At 48.9% G+C, this 27,410-nt stretch overlaps 1 protein-coding gene and 1 long non-coding RNA gene across 3 annotated transcripts in view; one reads left to right on the top strand and one right to left on the bottom strand.

The window, feature by feature from the left end:
* SLC1A7 (solute carrier family 1 member 7) overlaps positions 1 to 19,958 on the bottom strand; it is a 59,457-nt gene extending 39,499 nt beyond the window's left edge. For both annotated transcript variants that reach the window (XM_063698576.1, XM_063698584.1), the window contains exons 1-2: positions 19,824 to 19,958; positions 11,832 to 11,911 (exon numbers count right to left, since the gene is read on the bottom strand). In XM_063698576.1, the coding sequence (XP_063554646.1) occupies positions 11,832 to 11,911; positions 19,824 to 19,958 (215 nt within the window). The remainder of the gene's footprint in view (positions 1 to 11,831; positions 11,912 to 19,823) is intronic.
* Positions 353 to 27,410, top strand: part of LOC129524248 (uncharacterized) — a 43,154-nt gene continuing 16,096 nt past the window's right edge. Inside the window, exon 1 of the long non-coding RNA XR_008668005.2 lies at positions 353 to 664. This is a non-coding gene — a long non-coding RNA (uncharacterized lncRNA). The remainder of the gene's footprint in view (positions 665 to 27,410) is intronic.

Below are 27,410 nucleotides of genomic sequence, written 5' to 3'. Positions count from 1 at the left end.
AGGCCCAACAGCTGACAGCCAGTGCCATGCCCATTAGCGCCAGCTCCAAGTCATGCTTCCCAGATGGCTCTGCCAAAGCCCCACACTCAAGCCGACTCCTCCTGAGGCCTGAGGCAGCATGCCCAGACTCCCACTCAGCTAAAGTCTGGGCCATCTCGTCTCAGCACACCCTCCCAAGGGCAGAAATTCCTCCACCACCTCTGCTTGCATATCTCAGAGGACAGAGACCTCACTACCTTCTGAGTCAGCCCCTCCACTATGAGCTCGTGATGCTTATTAGGAAGTCCTTCCTGGTGTCACAATGAAATCCGCCTCCGGGGAAGAGCATTGGGCCACACTGGGCCCAGCCAGCCCTCTGGAGCCACATGGACCAAACCTCTTTGCCTCCGCCTTGATTTCCATGGAGGGAAGGTGGGAGAGAGTGTGGGGCTCAGAGTGTGGGCGGTGGGTGCTGCTACCCTGGCATGCCCTGCTGCCCTCTGAAGGTCCCTCCTTCCCAGGCCTGGATGCCAAGAGGGCACTCCACTGGGACCTGTGAGAATGACAAGCTTGAACTGGATCAAAAGCAAAAGCTGGAGGAGCCACAGCTGCAGCCCTCAGAGCTCACTGTCAGACTGCTGGCCGTTCTCAACCATTCTCCACCAAGAAGGCTGCATTCCCTAAGGTAATCAGGGCCAGGTCCAGTTTCCACCTCCACGTGAACTGAATCCCCCACCCCTTCCTTGCCCATGTGGCAAAGATCATGAGAAGTCAGGGGAACTCAGGTCTCCTGCCTCCCCTCCCTGCACCAGCAGGGCCCCTGGAGTCTGCCCCGCACAGGGCTCAGGCGGGGCCGTCCTGTGGGCCTCTCTCCAGTGCAGTGGTTCTCCACAGAGAAGGGCGGCAGCACAGTTTTCAAAACCTCACCCACCTTCCCAGGCTCTGAGATATGTGCCCACCCTGCCTGGTGTTGAACATTTGCACTGGGTGCTGTGGGGCTCAGAAGGGAATGAGGTGGGTCTGTGTTCTTCCTGGTGCCCTGGCCAGCGGGTGGGGAGACCAGCAGCAGAGCAACACCAACCCGGGGGTGGGGGTAGCTGTGACTGAGCGCCAGAGCAGGGCCAGCCCTCCGGGCATTGGGCTGGGCCTCCCAGAGGAGGGCACAGCTGGATGGAGCCTCGAAGGCCAAGTAGGAATTCTCTAACTGGAAGGGAGTGAGAGCATGGAAGTCTGTGGTGCAGGATAAAGCCTGGGAGTTTTTCGGAGTCACCAGGCTGGAGGTCTGACCCCACCCGCAGCCCACAGCGGGCCACGTTTCCCCTCTTGATGAGTAAGGCAAATCATCTGACTGGGCAGGAGGGCCAAAGGCAGGTCCCAGGGCTCACACCAGAAGGTTCAGTGGAGCTCGCCGAACTGTGGCTGCCCCCGACTCGGAGGGCAGCGTCCGAAGCACAGGCTGTGCCGGTTTGGCCCTCTGGCCACCCGCTCCTCTGCCTCCTCCTGCTCACGGCCTGTCCTGGGGAGTCTGGGCAGCCCCTTGCACACTGGCTCCCAAACCAGACTTTGACGGCTGCTTGGCCCAGGCCCATTTCCAATAAGTTAGAATGTGGGTGTTTGGGAATTTTCTGCCAAACTAGAGTTCCTCAGGAAGGGGAGAAGGGAGTGTTGAGTTTCTCTGGCCAAACATGATTTCCTGATTCTAAGAAAAATCAGTTTAAAGTCCTTACAAGAAATAGGAAGGAAAACAATACATATACAATACAATACAACACACACACACACACACACACACACACACACACACACCACAGCTTCACAGACAAACCCACACCCACGCTTGGCTGTCTTTGCTATGATGTGGAGCTCACAGAACACTACCATGCGCAGCCCTAGTGAATCACAAACACATGGATTCAGTTTCCCCTGAAGGACGCCTGGTTTAAGAAACTGAAAAATGAGGGGAGAGAAGGGTTTGGCAAAAAGCAAGTGGAGAATTGGAGGCTCTAGCTGGATCCAGATGCTGGTCTGACTTACCCCTAATTCCTTGTGTCAAGCTTGTCTGGGGATGTGTGAAAACAAGGCTCAGTTGACCTCCCAAGGTGAGGTGCAAAGTCTAGCCTCAGTGGAATGGGGCCATAATGGGCCACACACACAAACACACACAGGCACACAAACACACACACAGAGCACCTGCCGGGACCTGCTTTGTAAATTAGCAGACAGCATTGTGCCTATTTTATGGCTGAGGCTAAGAGGGTGAACTCGAGGTGAGACCACAGTCCTGAGGCAGGGCAGCTCCCCCAAGAGTCTAGCAGCCTCCCAAGTGCCTTGTGACAGGCAAAAGGCTTTGCAAACTCTGTGCCTCCCGAGTGGGTGAGTAAAACAGGATCACCAAGGTGAAGGTGCAGCGTGGAAATTCTTATGACATCACGTTGGGGGAAAACCAAAGCAAGCAGGCTACAGATTTATTTTTGTGGAAGATACTTTTTGGGTTATACTGTAAGTTGAAAGCAAAAAGGATTGGGGTAGTGACAAGTGGCCTGCTGAGGGGAGAATGGGAAAGTAAGGCTCCCAGGCCCTAAAGGCTTGACTTTTCTAAATAAAGATGTAATTGGCATGGCGTTAGTGAACTGTGGCAGCACACGGAAGATGGCTGAGGAGGGCAAAACCATGGGAGGGGGGCCCCAATGCAGGTCCTGTCCAGATGATTCGTTCCTATACTAATGTAAAGTGAGGCAGAATTTTCTAGTTTTTGTCCAAGGCGTCTCTGTTCCTGGGTGGACAGAGCAAGTTCCCCTGCAGGCAATTTTATTTTGCAAAGAATCTTTTGAGCAGCAAATGTCGGATGAGAAGGCAGCACTGTCAGGGGAAGGGAGGCACTGTTGTGGCTTGATGAATGCCTCCTCCTTGAGAACTTGAGATCTGCAGAGTTATGGAAAACTGTGCCCATTTGCACCAGAGGATCAGGGCCTTCTGAGAGGAAAAAGACTAAGACCTGAGCCCCAGTTCCCTGTGATTTGAAGTTAGCACCAGGGTACGCTAGAGTCCCCCAGCCGAGATGGCCTGGCATTCAAGGCCTCCAAAATGAACCCAGTAGGAGGGAAAAGGGAATTGGGGCTCAACTCCCGGGGAGCTGATCTCAGGACATGACTGAGGCTGCTTTAGGAACAATTATGGAGCACTTCGGGGGGACCTAGGGGGCTGGAGGCATCCCTGTGGCCTGAGCAGCATTGTGCACCTGCAAGGGGCAGTGTGCAGACTTCCACCAGAGCGTGCGGGAACTGCGTTCCACAGGGCCACCCCGTGGAGGGAACCAGAGCAGCAGGGCTGGTGGCAGGACCCCATGTTCCAGCTCTGTTTACACCAGAAGCTTCCACTGAATGAAATAAGCTGACTGTGGCCACGGGGTGGAGGCCTCCAGAGGGAGACACTGGGCTTCCTGCTAGTACAGGGGAGTAGGACCATATTCAGTGTATTCAGTTTCAAGTCAGTAAAGCAAAAACAAAGTGTAATTAATTTTGCCCTTGAAAATCTCTTAAGTTGCCCATAGCGCCCAGGAGGTATAGTTTTGTGTAAGTTCATTCAAGACAGTTTTCCTTCCAGCCTTGGAGTGGGTTGCTGTTTCTTTAAGCAAACACCAGATGAGACCATCAGCATACACTCAGAGGCCGTGATCTAAAACACCCACCCCTCTGCAGGCCCTAGAAACTCTCTGGCTTCAGGGAGGTGCTCACCGTTCAGGAGGTGCCTGGGCACAGAGGCTGGTGGAGGCAATTCAGGCCCTCCTCCCTCATGGCCCTCACCTGGGGCAGAGCCCTTGGAAGGAGGAGTCTCCTGTCTCATTTAAATGATTTTCTCCCTTTTTCAGAGCACATGTAATTGAATTCACTTAAGTTAAATGCACATATGATGGGACTCCAGTATAAGGCGGGGGTGGTGGGGAGGGCTGAAATAAACTGAAAATGGCAAACCTGGAGTTACACCGGGTTATACGGTTAAATAACTAAATGTACCCACCAGCAAGCAGATTTAACCAGTGGGTTCCCTGCATGATGAGCCCACAGAGAGGCTCTGGCCAGAGCCTACATATGACTGTCCTTGCTGGCAAGTGTCTTGATCTCTGGGAATGAATAAATCAGTATGTGGCATATTTGATTGCCCCTTGCTAGCATCGGGGGACAGGCCCAACCAGCTCTGGGGCCCAGACAGTTGGGCTTCTGATCCCATCAGCCAAGGATCTCACCCCGCGTCTGGTGAATTCACCAGTAAGAATAAGAACAAACCTTATAGAGAAGAAATCACAGTGGCAGAATTAGCAATGTGGAGTGAGAGGATGGTTTCTTCTCTGTTATCCAAAATGTTTGTAATTTGCTTATCTAATTTTTTTTTTATGAGACAAGGTCTTGCCTTGTTGCCCAGGCTGGAGTGCAATGGCATGAACATGGCTCACTGCAGCCTTAACCTTCTGGGCTCAAGCAATCCTCCCACCTCAGCCTCCCAAGTAGCCAGGACTACAGGTGCCCACTATCATGCCTGGCTAATTTTAAAAGTTTTTTTTTTTTTTGTAGAGATAGGGTCTCACTATTTTGCCAGGGCTTTATCTAATTTTTAAAAATATGAAAACATCTTTAAAGGTCAGCTCCTAACTGTCCTCCAGGGCTCATTCAAATGCTGGTGGTGAGGCTTTCCCTGAACTCTGCTGCCGCTGCCCTCCGCTGCTTCTTACTCATTGAAAATGTATTGATCAGGCACGGGCAGTAGCAGGCCCTGTATGGGGCAATGAGAAATCAGATGAAAGGGGGAGAGTTATATTCTTCAGAATTATTTTTACAGTAAGGGAGCAGTCCTTATTCAGAAGAAAGTTCTTGATGAACTACTTGGACAGAAACTGAGCAGTGACTCCACCCAACCCAAGCCGGCTCCAGGGAGAGAGGTGAGCAGAAGTGACTTCTGAAAGACATCCAGCTGCTCTGGGGACAGAGGAAGAGAGAAGGAAGGTTCCAGGAGAGAGAAGGAGGTGGACAGGCCCTCAGGCCACCCCGATGACCCAAGCCCTGGTATATCCTCCTCCCGCAGTGTGGCAGTGCCTGTGACTTCTATGAGAACACGACAAGGTGGTGGGATGTCTCCCTGTGGTTATGTGGTAGCAGACTTTGACTCAGAAGACTGGTGAGGACAGGGCTTCCTGCTGGCCTTGATGACCTACAGTGCTATGCTGTGAGCTGCCTGTGGAGACAGCTGGGTGGGGAGCTGCAGGCAGCCTCTAGAACCTGAGTGGCTCCACTGCACAGCTGTCAATGCTGGGCCCTCAGGCAGCAGCCATGCGGAATCACTTCTGTCCATACCTGAGGGAGCATGGAGGCGGATTCTCCGTGGTTGGGCCTCCGGATGAGAACAGAGCCCAGCGGACACCTGGATTGCAGCCTGAGACTCTGAGCAGAGGACTCAGCCAAGCCGGCCCAGACTGCTGGCCCAGGGACTGAGGCAACCATGAAGTGTGTTTATGTCACTAAGTTTGTGATAATTTGTTACACAGCAATGGTAACGAATACACACAGACACACACACAGAGAACCAGGAGATAACTGAAGGCACTACTTGAAGCAAGGAATGCTGGTGTGAATGGGAAGCTGATGAAGGCTGCTTGGTTGTAGGAGTGAAGGGCAGAGAAAAGCAAGAGGCAGTAAGAATAGGAATTGGGCAGGGTGCGGTGGCTCACACCTGTAATCCCAGCACTTTGAGAGGCCAAGACAGGAGGATTCCTTGAGCCCAGGAATTCAAGGCCAGCCTTGGCAACATAGTGAAAGCCCCATGTCTACCCAAAATTTAAAAAATTAGCTTGGCATGGTGGCGTGTGCCTGTAGTCCCAGCTAATTGGGAGGCTAAGTCGGGAGGATCGATTGAGCCCAGGAATTGAAAGTTACAGTGAGCTGTGGTCATGCCACTGCACTCCAGCCTGAGGGACAGAGTGAGACCCTGTCTCAATTAAAAAAAAAAAAGAATAGGAATTCATGACAGATAAGGAGGCTCTGACTGTCATGGAGCAAGGAATGGCTCCGGGTGCCAGGTGAGTGCATCGTGGAGAAGTGGGCAGGACCTGGCCAGGGCCCCTGCAGAGGCCCTGTGGATGTGCAGGTGTGCACGACTCAGGTGAAGCAGGGCATGCTGCATGGTCTGTACCAGTGTTGAGGGAGCACCCGGGTGTGCCTCAGTCAAGGGTGGCTTTCCAGGGCAGGGGACAGGTGAGCTGCAGGTGCTAATTAGAACCGTGAAGATGGAAGAGGCCATCCAAGGGGCTTCCTGCTGAGAGCAGTGACAGAGGTGGCCACGGGCTGGGGGAGCATTCATGACACATCTGAGGAGCCTGGTGATGCTTTAATAAGTTAGAAAAACATGGGACATCTGCCAGGCATGGTGGCTCACGCATGTAATCCTAGCACTTTGGGAGGCCAAGGTCGGCGGATCACCTGAGGTCAGGAGTTCGAGACCAGCCTGGCCAACATGGTGAAACCCCATCTCTACTAAGAATTCAAAAATTTGCCGGTCATGGTGGCGGGTGCCTGTAATCCCAGCTACTTGGGAGGCTGAGGCAGGAGAATTGCTTGAACCTGGGAGGTGGAGATTGCAGTGAGCTGAGATCATGCCACTGCACTCCAGCCTGGGCCACAGAGTGAGACTGTGTCTCAAAAAAGAAAAAAAAGAAAAAAGAAAAACATGGGACATCCATAACGTACCAGGAGCCGTGCTGGGTCTTCACGTACATTCTCTTACTTACTTTTCGTAATAACCTCGTGAAGGAGGTATTCTTCCCACTTTATAGATAAGGACACTGAGGCTCAGAAGCTAAAAGGCTTGTTTACGTTTGCACATCTAGAGGGTGACTCCAAAGCCCTGTTCCTGCCCTGTAGCCTTTGCAGATTTCAACCACCCCCGCCCATGCTTGCTGCTCCCCCGCCACATTGTGACAGATGAAGCCACCACTGGTCAAGCGTGGGCTGCACTCAGCTGGACTGAAGCACACATGTCTGAGGAGGGACTTGGGCCAGGGGCTGGGTTGGAGAAATTCTAGAAAAAAAAGAGCCCACAGCTGGAAGATGCCAGATTATGGGAAGAGTGACTGAACTCAGCTCCAACCCCGCTGGCCCCACTGCCCTCCCACTGGGCCTCCTTTCTACAGAGCAAGGTGTGTCTGTGACCCCTCCATGGCAGCCCAGGGGCCTTTCAGCCCTCACGTCCACCCTTGCAGTCACCCACACTTCTTTACACCTCACCACCTCCCTTTGCTTGTTGTTTAGATCTCCAGCTTCTGAACGAATCTGTCACGCTGAGTACCGGGCAGAGGTCAGTGTGAAAGACAAGGGGGTCAATGACCTGATCCCCTCCTGGGATCTCAGAAAAAAACAAAGATGCACACGACCCTGCCCACGGAGGTGGCCATGCCACTGGCCCGACCCCTCGACAGTGGCTTTTTTGTTCAGTGAGATGAGTGGCTCTTCCGAATAGGGATACTAGTTGGTTTGCTCACATAGATGTCACTACTGGACTAAAAGATGCCTGTCCCCCATTGTGTGGCATGCCAGCTGCGACCGTGAGGTCACTGAGCTAACGACACTCAGCTCATGCAGGTCACACACAGCGTCAGCATTGGAGACAGATCATCATCCATTTTACCAACAAATGGGGAGGTGGAAGGACTTCCCACACAGAACCTTGAGCTAGATCTTGAATACAGAGTGAGACTTTAAATTAAAAGAATTAAAAGAGGGCGTGCATGGCAGGGGCTGGGCAGGAGCAGGAGTGTGGAGATAGACCCCTGTGGCATGCTGTGGGACTAGTGGGTGACCAGCCTGGTTCCAGGGCTTGGCATGGGGAAAGGGTGGCTGTTTGTCCTGGAGAGGAGGTGGGAACAGATGTCATGGGAGCCAGGCTTCGAGGCCCAGACCTGCAGATGGTTGGAACTGGAAGCTGGTGAGCCCAAATGTAACCCCCTGCCCCCACCCCCGCACTCCCCCGCTACTGCCCTGTAGCCAGGACACACTGCAGAACACCCTTGCCTTCCTGGGTCACAGCTTGGAGCCCCTGGGGATGGGAGCACCACAGCCTCCTGCTGGGCTCCTAAGCTGTGGAGCCAGAAGGTCTGACCCCAGGACAATCAAGAGGTTTAAAATCCTCAGAATACTTTCGGAGCTCTGAAAGCAAACCTCTGCTTGGACCCTTTGGGGTTCTGGCTCAGTCAGCTCAGGGTCAGGCCTGACATCTGAATTTTTCAAAGCAGCTCTGGTGATTTTGCTTTGCCCTGAGTAACAACCTCACACCACAGTGGCTGTTCCTCAAAGGCAGGGACACCCAGCCCTGGGCTGGCCAGGAGCAAGAGCTCAGGGGACAGTGTGGATGGACTCCTGGCCAGGATGGATAATAGGCCAGTTTGAGGCCAAAGGAGGGAGAGTTCAGGAACGAGGGGTTTTAGGACTCAGAAATGCGTCATATCTCCCCCCTGAAGGTTTAATTCTCCCTTCATAGGAAAATGTTAAAGCGGTTCCATTTCTTAGTGACACGGTTGCTCTGCACCAGTCCAAACTCTATAATAAACAAATGAAATGTATGAACACGTCCTGGCTTTTCTCAACTTAATATCACATGCATTTCCAGCCAAGAGAACACTGAGTCTGGTGGAGGGAGACCAGGCATTTGAGAGCCAGAAGGTGGAGACCTGGACGGGCCTTCGTTGCTGGGTAAAGAAGCCCAGGGTTGGGGGGCCTCACCTCAGATCACATGATCGCTTGTGGTGGAGGCAGGTCGAGGACCCTGGCCTCTGACTTCTGAACAGGATTTTTTTGTTTTGAGTGACTTGTCCAAGGCCACACAGCTAATACATAGCAAGGCCAGGCTGTGTGACTCCAGGGTCCATACGATGGCCTCTAAGGTGCCTCTGTTCTGAGAGAGGGGCAATGCCCAGGCAGTTAGGACAGTCAGCAGGAAAGGGCAGACAGGACTGCCTGCCAAGGGTCCCGGCTTCCTCCACCAGTGCACTTATTTAGCTGTTCTGTGATTGTCTATTTTCCTGTCAGTCTCCCCAGCAGTCTGTGAACACCACAGGACAGTCTCTCCATCATCTCTGTGTCTGCAGCACCCAGCACAGGGCCAAGTGTCCAGAAAGCACAATGCATGATTGCAGGATCCATTAATTAATTCACTTGACCAGTATTAATGAGCACCTACTATGTGCCTGGCACTTGGCTAGGTGCTAACAACACAGTTGAATCTAGGCAGAGTAGCCTTGTTAACTTTGCAAAGCTTACAGCCCAGTGGATAAAGAAACCAGTTAACAAGTGAATGCATATAGAATGATAACATATGATATGTGCTGTGGCTGGGAGGGAACAGGGTACAGTGAGGGAGAGCCAGGGTGGCATGAAGGGGTTGGTGGGGAGGGCATTCCTAAGAAGATGATGTGCAAGTTGAGATGGAAAAAAAAAGGAAGAAGAAGAGATGTAAGATGTTGGGGAAGCATGTTCCAGAGGAAGGAACAGCATGTGTGGAGGCCCTGAGATGGTAAGGGTTTGGTCTGCTTAGGGAACTTGAGGCTGGTGGGACTGGAGTATGTGACATGGGATGAGGTGGGGTGGGCAAGGCAGATCATGCAGGGCCTCCTAGACCAGGTTAATGGTCTGCAGGTTGATTCTACATGTCATGGAAGCTGTTGAAGGTAAATGAGGGGCAGGGCCCAATCTGCTTTTCTCAAGATCCTTCTGGCCACTGGGTGGAATGGATGGGACGGGGACAAGAAGTGAGGCGAGGAGACCAGTGAGGTGGCGGTGGAGTCTGGACGTGAGAAGAGAGTGCCTGGGCCTGTAGGGTGGGGAGGAAGCTCCATTCTTCGACTGAGTAGGCAGAATCCACTGGAACTGTGGATGGGGCTGTGGGGTTGAGAGAAAGAGGATAGCCAATGACAGGCCTGATGGAAGACCTGGGTGATGGAGCTGCCATTTGTGGACAAGAAGAAAACGGGAAAAGGAGGCAGTTTTCTGGGTGGAACTTCAAGTTGGTGACATTAAACTTGAAGTGTGGCTGGGCACAGTGGCTCATGCCTATAATTCCCGCACTTTGGGAGGCTGAGGCAGGTGGATTGCTGGAGCTCAGGAGTTTGAGACCAGCCTGGGCAACATGGTGAGACCCTGTCTCTACAAAAAATACAAAAAATAACCAGGTGTGGTGGTGTGTGCCTGTGGTCCCAGCTACTTGGGGGGCTGAGGTGGGAGGATCACTTGAACCCAGGAAGCCGAGGCTGCAGTGAGCTGAGATTGTGCCACTGCACTCTAGCCTGGGCGACAGGGCAAGATCCTATCTCAAACAAAACAAAACTTGAAATGTTTGTGAAACATCCAAGTGGAGATGTCAAATAGGCAGTTGGTTAATGAAGTATGGAGCTCACAGGAGAGGTCTGGGGAGATCTCCATCTGGGGGCATTGGGCTTGTAGGTGGTATGTTAAAGCTATGAAATTAGATGAGAAAAGGCTGGAGAAACTGAACATTTGGAGGTTGAGTAGAAGGAGAGAGACCAAGATGGAGGGGCAGAAAGCAGGCAAAAAGTTAGGAGAGTGTGAGTCCATAGGGAAGGGCATTTCATGAGGGCGAGAGTAATCAGCTGCACCCATGGCTCTGGAGAGGCCGTGTGGAAGAACTGGACGTGTCGTACAGATTCAGCAACACAGAGGACTGCTGACCCTGACAGATTCACTGGCTCAGTGAATGACTCCAAAGATGCAGAAAGAGGAGACAGTCACTAGAGTGAGTTGAGGAGTCAGGAAGGCTTCCTGAGGGAGGTAGCATTTCAGCAGAGCCTTGAAGGCTGAGTCCTGAGAGATTTAAATGCTGCTTGCAAAGGCCTCTGTGCAGAAAATACAAAGCGCCCTTGGCCTGGGGATTATCTCTACTTCACAAAGGGGAGAGGTCCAAGGAGCTGGCTCACTGCTCAGCAGCAGGGAGGCTGGGAGGCAGAACACAAGCAGAGGCTCATCCTCTTTCCTCTCCGCAGAGCAGTCCTGGAAGATGAAGATTTCTCATGGCCTCGGAGCAAAAGGCTCTTAGACACCACTTGGAGCAGCCACTCATTACACATCTGGAATACTCAAGACCTGGACAGGGATAGGGTTGCTCAAGTTCACCTAGCACATCAGTGAAAGGGACCAAGTGATCTCCCATGATTTCCATGGCCCGCACCCTACTGGGTAAGGTCTGAATTCTTCAGCCTGGTGTTCAAGGTCTTTCATGATTGGGCAAGAGCTCACCCTCCAAATTCATCTCGCACCATCCCGCCCTTGTCCCCAAGTCCCAACCTCCTGAGTGCTCAGCATACACAAGCATATAGTCTTCATGACAACCCTTCGAAGTAGGTGTTGTTATTCCCATTTTACAGATGAGGAAACTGAGGCGTAGAGAGGTGAGGTAATACGTCCAAGGTTACACAGCCAAGCCAGGATATGATCACTGGAGTATCCTCAGAGTTAGTTCTCTTTTCCCCAGGCCTTGCTGCATTACCATGAACAGCCCCTCCTCTGGGAAGCCATCCCTCAACTCCCTGGCCTTGAGCTATCTTGGAGTCGGGTCATATCCGTTGATTCCAAATCACCTGTTCTATCCACTAAAAATTCTACTGGATGGAACCAACAACTGGGGCCACTGAATGACTCAGAAGCCGGCAGCCCACGGCACTGCCCATAAAGGCCCCACAGTCACACTCATCCCAGGGCCTGTGGTTGCTGTCCAGCCACCCACAGCAGGAGCAGGGCAGCAACAGAAGCCATCCTCTCCCCTCCTGGTTCCGGACCACCTGGTCAAACCCCCGCTCTCACCTGGAGACCACCAGTGGCAGGATCATCATCTTCAGCATCCTCATCAGGAGCTCTCCAGGGAACTGGAAGTAACTAATTTCCTGAAAACACAGTAAGAACTGGGGTTATAGCAAGAGATGCAGACTGCACAGTGGTTCCATTCTTCACAGTCTTTGAAGCACTATCCCATCTGACTCCCCTGTCTAGCACAGGGCAGCAGAGACCATGGAGAAAGAACTGGCTTTGGAGCCACAGAACTGGGTTCCAATCCTGGTAAACACCCCGCCTCCACCAATCCCCCACAAGCTGTGTGGCCTTAAGCATCTTCTGTGACCACTCTGAGTTTTGTGTTTTTCTCATCTGTAACATGAGGGTAATAACTATAGTAGTCCCTACTTATTCTCAGCGGACAGGTTCCGAGACCACCATTGGATGCCTGAAACCAGAGACTGAACCCTGTGGATGTTGTTTTTTTCCTATATGTACATACCTACGATAAAATGTAATTCATAAATTAGACACAGTAAGAGATTAACAGTAACTAATAATCAAATGGAGCGATTAGAATATACTGTAATAAAAGTTATGTGAATGTGGTCTCTCTTAAAAAATCTTACAGTACTGTTCTAACCCATTCTCAGACCATCGGTAACTGAAATCACAGAAAGTGAAATGGCGGATAAGGGGGGACTGCTCTGCCTCACAGGGTCATTGGGGGGCTTAAACGGGAGAATGCACGCAAGCACTTAGCACAGCGCCTGGATGACAGTCAATGTTTGGTAATCCTGAAAATAACAGCTCTCCTCCATCTGCACCACGCATCTGCCTAGCCATGGAATAAAATCTCTCTTGTGTAGCAGATGGCAGGTGACCAGAGGACAGAGCCGAGTACTGTTCATGCATTCATTCAACCCGCATCGTGCCAGGCATCACAGTGGGTACCCCAACATGAACTAGGCAGGGTTCCTGTCCCGAGAAGTTCCCAGCCTAGCTGGTGAGGAGACCCACTCCTAAGCAGACCATGGCCTTCTTGCGAGTCAGTTTCTCCATCTGTTTTGGGTCCATTCTCTAGTGCTTCTCCTCGAAAATGCTGAGAGAGAGAGGATCAGATTGAATGGGTACAACACCACGCAGTAGAAACAGCCCCCTTTGCCAGAGTTCTTACGCCTGACCCCTTCCTAGGCCGCTGGCTCCAGCCTGTCCACAGATCTCTGACTAAGGCGCCAACTCCTTGCCCAATAAGCTGTCTCCCAAGTAACAGTCACGTGACCAGGACCTGACAACTGAAGCAGAAGGGCTGCTAAGCCCAGTTAAATCAGACTTTCAGATAACAACATATAGTTCATTCTTATACTAAAAAAAAAAAATGCTGTTTATCTGAAACTCCTTAACTGGGTGTGCTGTTTATAAAATTTTTTAACTTAATTCAGTTCTGCTACTTCTGGCAACCCTGGCATGGGGCCACTTTCTTCAGAGGGTGAGGTTGTGGGCGAGGCAGGCAAATGGACTTTCAAACATCATCCAAGTTGAATTGTTGTACTTGCAACTATTTTTTTTTAACCAAAGCCAAACATACTTGGTTAACGATCTGATGCTTTAAAAATCTCCAAATCATCAAATGTTGGTGCTGTGAGGGGACTCTTGAGATCTTCTAGCCCAGCCCACTCATGTGATAGATGAGGAAGCTGAACCGCGAAAGGGAGGTGACAGACCCACCCAATGTTAACCACAGTACAGGACCAAGACTGCTAACATTTCCAATGCACCAGAAAATCTGCTTTTTAAAGAAATATGCCCATCATGACTCTCTCTCTCTCTCTCTCTCTCTATATATATATATATAAAATAATATATATAATTATATATTTTATATATATATTTTTTAGACAGAGTCTTGCTCTGTCACCAGGCTGGAGTGCAGTGCAGTGGTGCCATCTCGGCTCACTGCAACCTCCGCCTCCCAGGTTCAACCAATCCCCCTGCCTCACCCTCCCAAGTAGCTGGGACTACAGGCGTGCGCCACTATGCCGGGCTAAATTTGTGTATTTTAGTAGAGACGGGGTTTCACCATGTTTGCCAGGATGGTCTTAATCTCCTGACCTTGTTGATCCGCCCGCCTCGGACTCCCAAAGTGCTTGGATTACAGGCGTGAGCCACCACGCCCTGCCAACAATATATTTTTAATTAACTTTAGTCCATATATTTATATAAACATATATATAATATATAAGCATATATATAATATATAAACATATATAATATATAAACATATATAATATATAAACATATATAATATATAAACATATATAATATATAAACATATATAATATATAAACATATATATTATATATATATATATATATTTTTTTTTTTGAGACAAGGTCTCATTCTGTTACCCAGGCAGGAGGGCAGTGGCATGATCTCAGCTCACTGCAACCTCCACCTCCTGGGCTCAAGTAATCTTCACACCTCAGGCTCCTGAGTAGCTGAGACCACAGATGTATGCCACCAAGCCCAGCTAATTTTTGTATTTTTTGTAGAGACAGGGTCTCACCATGTTGCCCAGACTAGTCTCAAACTCCTGGACTCAAACAGTCCTCCCAGCTAGGCCTCCCAAAGTGCTGGGATTATAGGTGTGAGCCACTGCACTGGCACCCACATGTATATATTCTTTAAGTTAAAAGTGCTCTAATAGCCAGGCTCGGTGGCTTATGCCTGTAATCCCAGCACTTTGGGAGGCCAAGGTAGGTGGATCACTTGAGGTCAAGAGTTCGAGACCAGCCCAGCCAACATGGCAAAACCCTGTCTCTACTAAAAATACAAAAATTAGCTGGGCATGGTGGTGCATCCCTGTAGTCCCAGCTACTCAGGAGGCTGAAGCACAAGATTCGCTTGAACCCGGGAGGCGAGGATTGCAGTGAGCTAAGATCGCACCACTGCACTCCAGCCTGGGCAACAGAGGGAGACTCTATCTCAAAAAAAAAAAAAAAAAAAAAAAAAAGTTCTCTACTGATAAAAAGGCAGCTCTTGCCTCACCTCTCTGTATCCCTATCTTGCAACTTCCCAGTAGTGAACATGCTCAATTCTTCTAGCTGTTTCCCGTAGTATCATTATTTCTAGATAATATGGTCATAATGCTATTTCTTGATTCATCATTTTGACATCTATCAACTTCCCTGCCATGATTGATGAGGAGTTAGTTCTTACTCCCTTTCTCTCCACCTATTTCAGCATTATATTTATATCAATTTTTTGGTAAATCAAGATTTACAATGTTTTGATCGCCAAACAGTGTTTACCGTTGAGCCAAGTAATGTACTACAACCATGCCTCCTTGCTTGTAGCCTAAAGTTAATTGACTGATTTTTATTTGTCTTGTTTTCTGGGAATCACCCACTAATTTCTTCCAAACATTTTAACATGTCCACTAAACTACCTAACAATAGTATTTTCTGCTCTCTCAAGCACATCGGTTCTCTTTTATCCTGCCTGGGGCCTTGGTCTGTGAGCTTTCCACTTTCCTGCTCCAGTTTGGACTGACTGCTCTCTAGGCTCAGTGCTTGTCATGGTTTCCTTCTTGGTTGTCATTCTGGGACTTGTCCTTTAGAGGGCCCCCTGTTTCTGGGATCCCTTGTCCTCTTGGTTTACTTCCTTGTTTTGCTGAAACATCTCCTTTGGTAGCTTTCTGAGAAAGAGTGGATGGGAGATAAACTTTTCTGAGTCCTTACATGAGTAAAAATGCCTTTATTCTACCTTTACCTCTGATATTAGCCTGGCCATGTGTGAGATACTTCGTTGGAAATAATTTCTCCTCAGGTTTAGAAGGTGTTTCTCCCTTGTCTTCTAGCTTCCAGTTTGCTTAAGATGTTCAAAGCCATTCTGATTTCCTGTTCCTTAGATGAGGTTGGTTTTATTCCACCAGAACCATCCAAAGATCATCTGTTTATCTCCACTTTTTGGTAATTTCATGGTGATGGGCCATAGTATGGGGTTTTCTTTCTTTTGTAAACAAAATTGACAGTGCTATGCTTGCCTTTCACTTCTGAGAAACTGCTTAGATTCTCTGCAAACTGTTTCTCCTCTATTTTTCTTCTGTTAGCTGTCTCTAAAAGTGTCATTAGGTAGCTGGACATTGAACATTCTAATTTTCTTATATTTTCTTTTTCTATTTTCATTTATTTTTGTTCTAGTTTCTGGGAGATTTCTACAACTTTATCCCAGTTATTGACATTAATTTTTTTTTTTTTTTTTTGGAGATGGGGTCTCACACCATGTTGCCCAGGCTGGCCTTGAATGCCTGGGGTCAGGCAATCCACCCACCTTGGCCTCCCAAAGTGCTAGGATTACGGGCATGAGCCACCAGGCCTAGGCAAAGTTTTTATATTAATATATAATATTTGTACATATTTATGGGATACAGTTGGTATATTGTTAAATACACTGTGTAATGTTCAAATCAGGGTATTCGGGGTCTCCAACACTTCGAGTATTTATCCTTTCTATGTGTTGGGCAGCTACTCACATTTTTATCTTAGTTCTTCTATTTTTAATTTCCCCAGATTCTTTCTTGTTCTCTGATTGTTCCTTCTTTTCACATCCCCTCTGTTGTACGGTAACTATATCTTCACTCGAAGCTCCAGAAAGCTTAAGAGGAGATTTACAAAGCTTCCTTCTCCTCCCTGCCTTGTCTCTGCTTCATTAGAGACCCACTTTTCTCTTTGTTTCTCTCATTAGAGACCCCCTTTTCTCTTCATTTACTCTGTTTCACATTAGGAGCCTCCTCACATTTCTGGTGGCGTGGCTTTCTGCTCGTATGTAAGTTTGAAGCGCTAAACTTCTGCATGTATGAGTAGGGTTTGTCAACTGACGGCCCTCAGGGCAGGGTGACAGGTGCTGATCTGGCTTTTTCACTGGGGCTGGGTGGGATGGTAGAGGAGTCTCCTTTATAGCAGAATTTAGAGATCTTTTCTCTGAGGCCTCAGTGAGAGAAGTCTCATCCTGCCTTTGGCTGAGGAATGACATGGTGCCTAAGCTCAGCTGACAGCGATCTGAAACTGTGCTGGGGACCCCACTCAGACAAGGATGTCTGTTAATTAGTTTGAAGTAGGTGCCTCAGCATGGCCCTCTCCCCAACACGCACAGGGGTGGCCCAATACCCTCAAGTCCAGCTTCTCTGGTTCCTTGGGGCAGGCAGTGGGTGGAGATGGGTGGATGAGTCCCCCGACTGAATCGGAAGGTCCCTAGGGGTCTAACTGCTCTGGTTACAAAACTCCAAACCATGCCCAGGCTTTCAACCCCAGCCTCACCCTGCCTAGTGCAGCATCTTGCTCTTTTATGTTCTGGAGTCTGCAAGACAAACTGACTTGGTATCAACTTCCACAGACTAAGATTCCAGCTTTCTGTGAACGAGGTCATCAGCTCCACCCACCTCCATATTATCTAATTTGTTGTAGCCTCTCGATTTCTTTTTCTCAACTGTCTGCTTTTATATTCTCTTTATTCTTGGTGGTTTTACCTTTTAAAAATCCCATTACTAAAATGTTAGTGGAATTCTAGGAAGGAGGGAAAAAAATGGATACACCTGTGATTCACCATGGTTTAACTGGAAGTCTCAAAATGCTCAGTATTTTTAAATGAGATACTCATACACCAAGATAAAATCCTGTGATTTTATCAAGGATAAAAGTTCTTTTCACAAATAGAACATTCTACCATTTTCCATATTGTTTATGATTTTTGCCTGTTGCATAAGCTTACAAAACAAGAAGGTTTAGTTTCTGAGTCACAGGCAAAGAGATCAAACAGAGAAATCCCAGATTTCAAAGTAAGATGCTGAGAAAGCCAGTTTCTGCCAAATAATTGTTCTAAGCCTCTACATCCTTCCTTCAATTTATCTGGCAGGTTAATCCAGACCGGAATACATTTGCATTTCCAAACAGATGGGAAAGGCAGCTTTGGCAAAGTAGGCCCCAGATGAGTTTGGCTTTTAGTAATAGGCATTCCAATTTGTTTTCACAAAATAATCTTCCTGCAGGAGATATATTTTTGTTGCTGAGGAAAATTAAAGAGAACAGATTGCAGATTTTTTTGTTCCATTGCCAGTTTAATGCAGCAGATAGTTGAGCGTTCTCTCTGTGCCTGACACAAGGCTAGGCTCACGTTTTGGTTAAAAAAAAAAAAACACCCATATGTTGTTCAGCAGTATGCAGCTTGGTGGGAGAAAGAGACACCCATATAACCAGCTCTGAAGCCAGGCAGCCAGCAGCTGGGTTACAGTTATTTTCATCAGCTATGGACGATGAGATGGTTCCTGATGTAGATAGGACTTTAACAGGTAGATAAGGGAGGGAGGGGGAAGTAACACGTAGTAAGCACCTACTGTATGCTTGGCATTGATGAATCCTTGGTTTATTCCTCATAACAATTCCAGTAGACATATACTGCCCCACATCCCATTTTACAGACAAGGAAACTGAGGCCCAGGGAGGAGAGATGATATTGCCTAGCCGTTTGCTAGCAGAGTCAAAGTTCAGGGTTTCTCTGCCTCCAGAGTCCATGCTTCTTCCTAAATAACTGTTCAAGGCTTAACAGGGTCACTATAGTCGTGGCTCAGTTCTCCAGGAGTGGGCATTTTCCTCTTAATGGAAGACAAAGTCTAATGCCTGACCCAATTGTAGAGATGGCATTAGACATTAGTGAGCTGTGGGAAGAGGACTTTCTGGGAATACGGACTCATCCAGGAGCCCATTGACAAAGCCTCTCTCCTTGACCACACTTTAGACAGGCTCCTCTGAGCCCTCTTTTCCACTAGGCTTTGTCCTTGGGCCTTGTCTTCAGCCTGCATAGTCCAGCTGTAGCAAAAGTCCTGCCATGTCAGTTTAGTGAGGATCCCTCACCCTCCAGCATCCCGATACTGGATCAAATTCCTCATCCCAGATCAATGTCTGATCACCCTGGCCTGCCTTCAACAAGAATCCTCCTACCCTGATGTCTCCTGTAGTCATTTTCTGTCCCCGACCCCCTCCTTCTGCTCGCTGGCTATAAATCTCCAGCCGTCTTTGTTGTATTTGTGGCTGGGTCCCATCTCTCTCCCCAGGAGGTCTTGATACCTACCCCCCTACCACAATAGTCCTGAATAGAGCCTTCCTTACCAGTTTAACAAGTGGCAGAATGACTTTTTCCTTAACACCATGGGAATGTCCCTCCCTCTCCTGTAGGAGATGGGGGCTGACAGGGAAAGGGGCTCTTTCCCAGGCAAGGCAGCTTCCTCATGGCAGTCACACAGGCTGGAAACCCGGGGCCTGGCTCCCCTTCCTGTCCCCCAGCCCACATCCAATCGGCCCCCACATCCTGAAACTTCCCCTTTTAAAAACAGTTCTCACGTCTGTCCCTTTTGTCTGCACTGCCACATCTCCCCCAAGCTGCCCCTTCTGGGCCCCCTGCCTGCCCCAGAATCACCCTCTCCACTCAGCACCTGAGGGGTCTCCCAAGCTCCAAACTGGCCTGTCGCTCTTCTGCCCAAAAGCATCTCATGGTTGCCGCAAGCCCACGTGTGGCGATGGGACCTATGGGCCTGCTGGCCTCTGCGCTCTGGCCGCTGCACCTGGCATCTGCTGTCACCTCTGCCTAGAGCACCCTTCCTGGATCTCTTGTCATTTGAGCAGCCTTTAGGAGGTGTTCTCTGGTGCCTGTTTGAACTCACACAAGACCCCCCTCTTTCCCCGCCACAGCTCTTGGCCCTGTGTTTGTCGTCATGAGGCACCCTCGCCTCTCCTCACCTGATGGTGCTGGGTTTGTAATCACTCCCCAGCCACATCACTGGTTCCTCCCTCTAGTCCTGCAAAGTGTTTATCACACCCATGTTACAGATGAGAAAACCAGGACCCAGAGAGGCAGAGGGATTCACACACTGTCATGGCACCAGGGAGCTGTGATGCTAGAATGGGACCCCAGATCCCTCAGGCCCACACACCCCTCCTGGACAGGGGCCCCGAGATGCTCTGGGTGGCTGACCTGTGGTGACAGGTGCCGGGTCCTCAAGAAGAAGCCGAGGAGGCAGCCCACGATGACAGACAGCACAGACAGGATGAGTAGTCCATTCCGCCTGCACACGTCCCTCCCCCGTGCCAAGATGGCATGCGGCACCATGGCGAGCCTGGCCTGCTGGCAAGGGGCACAGCACCATTCCACGCATGAGAGCCCAGCCGGGGGCACAGGGTCTGGGCTGAGGGCTCTAGCCCCTCAGCAGGCAGGTGGTCGGAGTTGCTAAACACCAGTCGCCAGCCCCACGGCCATGCCCGTGTGGCCGCCTTAGAGGGAAGCCACAATCCTATTACCAGCTGCATCATTAGGAGCTGGGAGCAGATTAGGGCCTGGGAAATTAGAGCAGACCACGTGGTCTGGGAGTTCAGGCCTCAAAGCCAAGCATTCCTCTTAAACAGTTGAGTGGACCAGGTACTGGGAGGAACAAGAGGAACATTTGCTTGGTTGCTTTGATCTTTACCCCTGCTTCCTTCCAGAAAGAATCAAAAACAAGACAGTAAGATATCAGTTTCCCTCAACATTAATTAAGCATTTACTGTGCACCAGGTGCCATTCTAGAAGAATGTTACATGTACTGGCATATTTAATCCTAACACCAGTCCCAAGAAATAAGTACTATTAATATCACCATTTTACAGATAAGGAAACTGAGGTGGGTGGGTGCATGTGCTGCGGGCCAGACCTGTGTGCTGGCTGCCTTAGCTATGCCAATCACAGGGAATTGTCCCAAAGATCCCAGGGTTCCCACCTTCATTTTTCAGAAAGGGAGGCTGATACCCCAGAAGCCAGTCCCTTGGCCATGGTCACAGAGGTCAGAAGTCAGGGCTAGGCCAGTCTGTTTCCACCACTTGAACAGGCAGATAGGTTCAAGGGTGCTTGGCAGTATTGCGGGGAACGTAGATTTGAGTCTAGGGGACCTGAGTTCAAAGGTGGGCTGTGCCACTCACCGGGAAATGGGACGTAGATGCTTCAGGGCTGTTTCAAGCCTGGTGCTGGGCACCCTGCAGGCTCTCTGGGCCTATTATTTTTTAAAGATGACAGAGCCCAAGAGACCCACATTCAGGTCCCAGCTCTGCCACTTACTAGCTGTGTGACCTCAGACAAGCATTTCATCTCACTGTGCCTCAGTTTCTCCATCTGTAAAATAGAGATGATAACAGCATCTACTTTGTTAGGGCTGGTACAAAATTCCACCCAGAGGGTATTTGGAAACGCAGTGTGAACCCTGGCATGCTGAACAGGGGAACGGACTCTTAGGGTCATTATCACACTTAGTGCTTTGGAGAATAGGTGTCTTTTTGCTATTTCTTGTGGCCTGGCCTGCCCTGCCCTGTAAAGCCAGGGGGAATTAACCCTCGTCTATTTCACCAGAGATCTGTAATCTCATTAGGGGCAGTCAGGCAGCAGGCAGCAGGGAATGGGAAGTGCAGTCTACAGTGAGGGTGGGAGGTAAAGGGTGGGGTGCACACAGGGGCTTCCTCCTCCTGACATAGGAGACAGGGGCAGAGGATGAAGAGGACGGGCCAAGTGGGGCGTAGGGGAGAGTTGGGGAGAAGGGACTGGGGCACAGGCTCTGAAGCCATGGACAGAGCTCCTGACTGAGAAGATTCTGATCCCAATTTAATCAGCTCTGTGGCCTTGCCGTCTCTGGGTATCAGTCTTGTCGTTTTTAGAATGAGAGAAATGGGCCCAGGTACCTTCGTCTAAGGAGCTTCATTTCAACAAACCAATCTTCCAAAGCCCCTGCTCTTTGCAGTAGCTTGGGGGTGGGGGGTGGGGGTGAATACAAATCTGAGAGTTTTTGTTTCTCTGACTTTGACTCTTAAAACCAAAAGTTTCTTGCTACGCCTTCAACTCCAACAAATGCCTCATTTTCCAAATAATCAGGTGGTTAGTTACTTCCCAGAAGAGAAAACATGCTAAGTAGGTATTTGGATTTGTGTTTTGATCAACTCCTGGGCTCAAACAATCCTCCCATCTTGGCCTCCTAATGTGTTGGGACTGCAGGCGTGAGCCACCACACCCAGTCCAGACCTGGCCTTTAGCTGTGCCATGATATAGGTGAGTCTTGCTTTCTACTGCAGCTCCATGACTCCCATTCCCAGGACATGCCCTACAGCCACCACTGACTCCTCTCTCCCACAGGCTGACCCTACCACTACCTGCCTACCAGACTACAGCCTTTCTTTCCACTGTTCCTACTGTCTTCAACAGGAGAATTTCAACTCACTCTAGCAAATGTTCTTATAGCACCATTTAGTGTGCCACACCCCCTGGGTACTAGGAACACAACAGTGAATCAGACAGTACCTGCCCTGCCTTCAGGAAGCTTATAAGAAAGTGGAGAGACCCCAAGAACAGACTAATTCACACTAAAGTGTAGGTGACTGATAATGAGTTTACTAAGAATATTTGCAAATCAAATCAAGTCTCCTGGGTCAGAATCCTATAATAGTTCACCATTGATAAAGAATCAACTGCCTTTTGCAATGTCACTAGATGTGCAAGACAATTTTTCCATAATTACATCAAAAGGAAGTTTAGGAAATGCTGGACGAAACAAAAAGTTAAGCACGTTATTTCCCCTGAGACAGCTCAAAGTCAGACTGCTAGAGTTAAAACCTCAGCTCTACCTTCAACCAGCTGTGTGACCTTGGGAACATTTCTTAACTTCCCTGTAAAATGGGGATAATGCAACAGTACCTAGATCATAGGGTTGTGATGTGGGTCATACAGTGCTGCATGTGCCGTGGTTAGAGCGTGGCCCAGTGCCTTGCAGATAGCCCCAGGTAATTACTATGAAAGTTTTTACAGTAGCGGCTGTGTCGGAGGAAGTCACCAAGTGGAGAATAGAGAATCCCACCCCTCCTCTGGAGCAGAGAACTCCCTGGGCCTGGTGTTTGGAGAACACGCCTGGGAAACCCCGGTCTCCAGCATCGAGTCTATGCTCCCCTGCAAGGCACTTTCACCCTTTTCCTCACCCTTTCAGCATTACCTCCTACTCCTTCCGTCACCCCTCCAGCTCCTATGACACCAAACCACTGCAGGGTCCTGGAACGCTGCATCCTGTCTCAGGCTTCCACACCTTCGCCTGTGCTATTTCCTTGGCCTAGAATGTCCTTCCTTGTCACGAAAGTTACAGGTTAAATCCCCCTCTTCTTCGAAGCCTTCCCTGATTACCCTAGATACAATACCTTCTCTTTTTCTCACTCTAACTCAGGCCCTTCACAGTCACCAGCTGGGGATTCACCTAGCTCCCTTTTAAGTGGCTCTGACAAGGAAATAAGAATCTATGAAAATCAAATCAAATCTCTGTTTGTTACCATGTCATTTGAAATCACCTCAATGGAGAATCCTCAAAGTTGGAGGGTATATTGGCAGGGGCAGGGGGGTGCTAGGGATAGCCTGAGGAGCAAGGTGTTGTATAATGGGCAGCAGGTGGCCTGAGAGATGCTTCTGGGGAGGCTTGAGCTGCACAGACTGAGATGCTGTGGCAGAGAAGAGACATGGTGTTGGCAAAAATGAACGCCAAGTCACAGGTGCAGCTGCCTCACCCTGCAGAAGGAGGTGTGCAGTTGAGCTGTTCTTCACCAGGCCCTCTGCTTGGGTTATGCTGTGGGGAGAGCAGCAGGGGTTGACTTATTTGCTAATGATTAATGATTAATGAATCGCCAGGGCTACAGGCGGGGCCAACTCAGCCTGGGAAGGCGGGGATAGGAAGGCTTCCCAGAGGAGACGTGGTTTAGGCAGAGGCCTCAATAAGCCAGGGAAGGGGGTGCTGGTCAAGGGAGAGGGGAGAGGACAGTCTGATTTAGGCCAGAGGCATGACAGCAGGGCCTCCCAGGGCTAGCAGTGCATCGATGGGCTGCAGTGGCCATCGGGGCTGGGGCCTTACACCTTCCACCATGTGTCAAAATGAGTTTAGGTCTGGCCAGGTGAGCTCCCATCTGGGTCTGTCGTGATGACAGCTTGGGGTATGTTGGCTGCTTTCCAGAGACATACCAGAGGTGCCTTAATCTTCCTGACACGTCTTTCCAGCTCGCTGGAAGCTGGGCCCTTCCGGGAAGGTTTTCTGTGGGCAACAAATGCAGCTGATCCAGCTGGGTGTGGATTCCTGTAAGCTTTAGTCACCGAGGGGCTGTCCTGACCTCGCTGAGGGCTAGTCTTTTCCCACATTTGCCTCAGAGGATGGGAGAAAGTGACTCTGTGGTGGCAGCTCAGACACACGCCTTCCTTTTTCCCTTCCAGTCCCCCGTCTAAATCTGTCACTTAATGGAAATGAGGCCTGGGCGCCCATAAGCCCCTGAGCCGCTCTGTGTTGAGCACCGACTGTGTACCAGGCTCTGGCTGGGTACTCTGACACCTTCACCTAGAAGGGCCCTGACCAGGGGGAGCCAGGGAGCCCTCCACATTCACTGGGTCAGTCAAGCCTGGGGGCTCTAAGTCTGTGCAGTACAATTACATAGCATCCATTACACTACTTAAATTGAAATTAATCAAAATTAAATAGGACCAGGCCCAGAGGTTCATGCCTGTAATCCCAGCACTTTGGGAGGCTGAGGTGGGAGGATGGCTTGAGCCCGGGAGTTTCAGACCAGCCTGGGCAACATGGGGAGACCCTGCCTATATAAATAATTTTAAAAATTCACTGGGCATGGTGGTGTGTGCCTGTGGTCTCAGGTACTTCGCAGGCTGAAGTGAAAGGATCATTTGAAGCCTGGGAATTTGAAATTGCAGTGAGCCATGGTGGAACTGCACTCTATGCTGGGTAACAGTGTAGGATCCTGTCTCAAAAAAAAAATGTATATAGTTTAGAATTCAGTCCCTCCGTTGCACTAGCCACATTTCAAGGGCTCAATAGCTGTATGTGGCCAGTAGCTACCATGTTGGACAGCACAGTTAGAGAATGTTTCCATGATCACAGAAAGTTCTACTGAACTCTCTACAGTCACCCTGAACCAAATTCAAAGCTCAGCCCTTTTGCTTGGAAGGTGTGCGACTTTGCCCAAGTTAGCGAACCTCTCGGAGCCTCTTTTCTGTGCCTATAAAAGCCCATGCCCTTTCCATTGCATCATACTTCCTCTCATTTGCATATAAAAGTTAGGACAAAGTATAAAGTTAAACCCTCCAGCCAGTTCAGATTAGTTTTCCAAATTAGTTAGGATTTTTGTTAATAAATACTAGGAAGCTAAATCAAGCTGGCTTTGGTTAAAAGGGAATTTATAAGCAGGGCTGACTGTGTAATTTGTGAGGCCCACTGCAAAATGAGCACGTGGGGCTCATCTTTCCAAAAGCAGGAAAAAAGTGCATCAAAGGTACTAAAATATATAGCTTTATTTCTTCCACAGTTTCTCTCTCTCAACTTATCATGATGTTTTTTATTTGTGATTTTGTCATTCTTAAGTAAATAAAAATAACAATTTTAAATTAGTAGCATTAACTTTAACATTCATCTTTTTTTTTTTTTTTTTTTGGAAATGGAGTCTTACTCTGTCACCCAGGCTGGAGTTCTGTGGCTTGATCTCAGCTCACTGCAACCTCTGCCTCCTGGGTTAAAGAGAATCTCCTGCCTCAGACTCCTGAGTAGCTGGGATTACAGGCGCACACCACCACGCCCGGCTAATTTTTGTATTTTCAGTAGAGATGGGGTTTCACCATGTTGGTCAGGCTGGTCTCGAACTCCTGACCTCAAGTGATCCGCCCACCTCGGCCTCCCAAAGTGCTGTGATTACGAGCATGAGCCACTGTGTCCGGCCCTTCATCTTCACATTCACTGTGCAATGCCAGTTTTAAATGCAAATATAAGAGCATTTAACTCACATGCAGAATCACCAAAGTTATACAGTTTGTATTTAGTAGCTCATACATGCGTGTGTATTTCATTTTTACCAGATGGTGGAAATGCTGCACAAAACTAATCCAACTGTTTTTATTTCACTTCTCAATGCATATCCATTCCATCTGTCCTCTCTACCTTTGACTCACTGATGAGAAAGGAAGAACTGAAAAGAAAAGGAACTCTGGTGGTCCTCTCATTCTCTTGCTGTTGATGTTATCATTTTCAGTGTTTAAGCAGTTGGCTAATGCAGGTGAGTAACACTAGTAAGAAAGGATATGATAAAATTCCTTGGTCGCTTGCATTTTTAGAATGCAATTTTTTGTTCTTCCTGTGTTCAAAACAAGTTCTGGTTTGAGGAGAGTGAGGCTTCTCGTGAGTCTTGGTGCCTCTGCTTACTTAGCTGTAGACATAACACACTTACCTGACACCTATTTGAGTCTTGCTGAACTCCCATGCGTTGCCAGTTTACCGGAATTCTGTGCTCACGGGACATCACTCATGCTGTATGAGGATGGAGTGGCAACTACCAGTGGCGGCATGTATATTGGACGTGTTTTTTCTGTTTGTGTGTATACTCTATTGTCCCATCAGACTTTGCTTATAAGACTCAAGTTCAAAGATAAAATTATTAAGAATTTAGTGACGGTGACAACAGAGCATTAAACCAAGCACAGGGGCCCTTCTGAGCATGGGGTCCTGTGCAACTGCGCAGATCATAGAACCAGGAAACCGGTCCCATTTATAAGACCAGGTGAGCATGGGTTTTGCAGAACCCAAGGACAAGAGCAGAACTGAACTGCAAAGACCCTCTGAACCAGGTACTTGATTGTTAATGGAATTATCTCTCACACCAGCTCTCCTTTCTACATGTCTGATTTGTCCATTCATTCTTCATTCAACATATATATGTTGAGAGGTGGCATAAGGTATTGATTAAGAGCACAAACTCAGGAACCAAATGACTTGTGTTTGAATCTTAGCTCCTTCACCTACTCTTTTTGGAACTGTAGGCAAGTTACTCTGTGTCCCAGTTTTAGTTTTCTCATACGGAGTGTAGGGATAATAATATTCTACCTTATAGGGTTGTTATAAGGAGCAAATGAATTATGTATGAAGCTTAGGACAGTTGTCTGATCATAGTAAGCACTATCTATCTATCTATCTATCTATCTATCTATCTATCTATCTATCATCTATCTATATCTATGTTACTATTATTACTATGTGCCAGACATATTCTGGACACTTGGAATACTGTAATAAACCGAAATAGACAACAATCCCTGCTTTTATAGAGCCTACATTTGGTGATGACATTTATGTTACATTATTCTTTCTCTAATGAACCCATCTCCACTACTACTGCGGTCCACAGGGAGGAAGCATGGCCACCAGCAGCTCTGTTTCACTCCAGTGCCACAGTTCTCAGGGAAGGTTCTGACTGGCCCAGTTTAGACCAATCACCTGCAGCCAGTAGGGGCAGGGAGCAGGGTCACATTATTTACAGTTGCTGCTTCTATGGTAACTCTGTAGATGTGTGTAGTAGCAGTTAGAAAAGTGGATACACGAGGCAGACACAGCAAAATATCTAGTACATTGTCCCAGGCACTCAGCTCTTGGCATGGCTTGCTTAGTAAAACCTTGGTTTTCTGTTCTTTCTTGTGTAAAATGCCTAAAATCTTATATCCAGTGAGTCTGCTCTAGAACTTAGGGTCAGT

The sequence above is a fragment of the Gorilla gorilla genome, chromosome 1, assembly GCF_029281585.2.
Source record: "Gorilla gorilla gorilla isolate KB3781 chromosome 1, NHGRI_mGorGor1-v2.1_pri, whole genome shotgun sequence".
NCBI lineage: Eukaryota > Metazoa > Chordata > Mammalia > Primates > Hominidae > Gorilla > Gorilla gorilla.
This window is presented reverse-complemented; position numbering and strand designations above follow the sequence as displayed.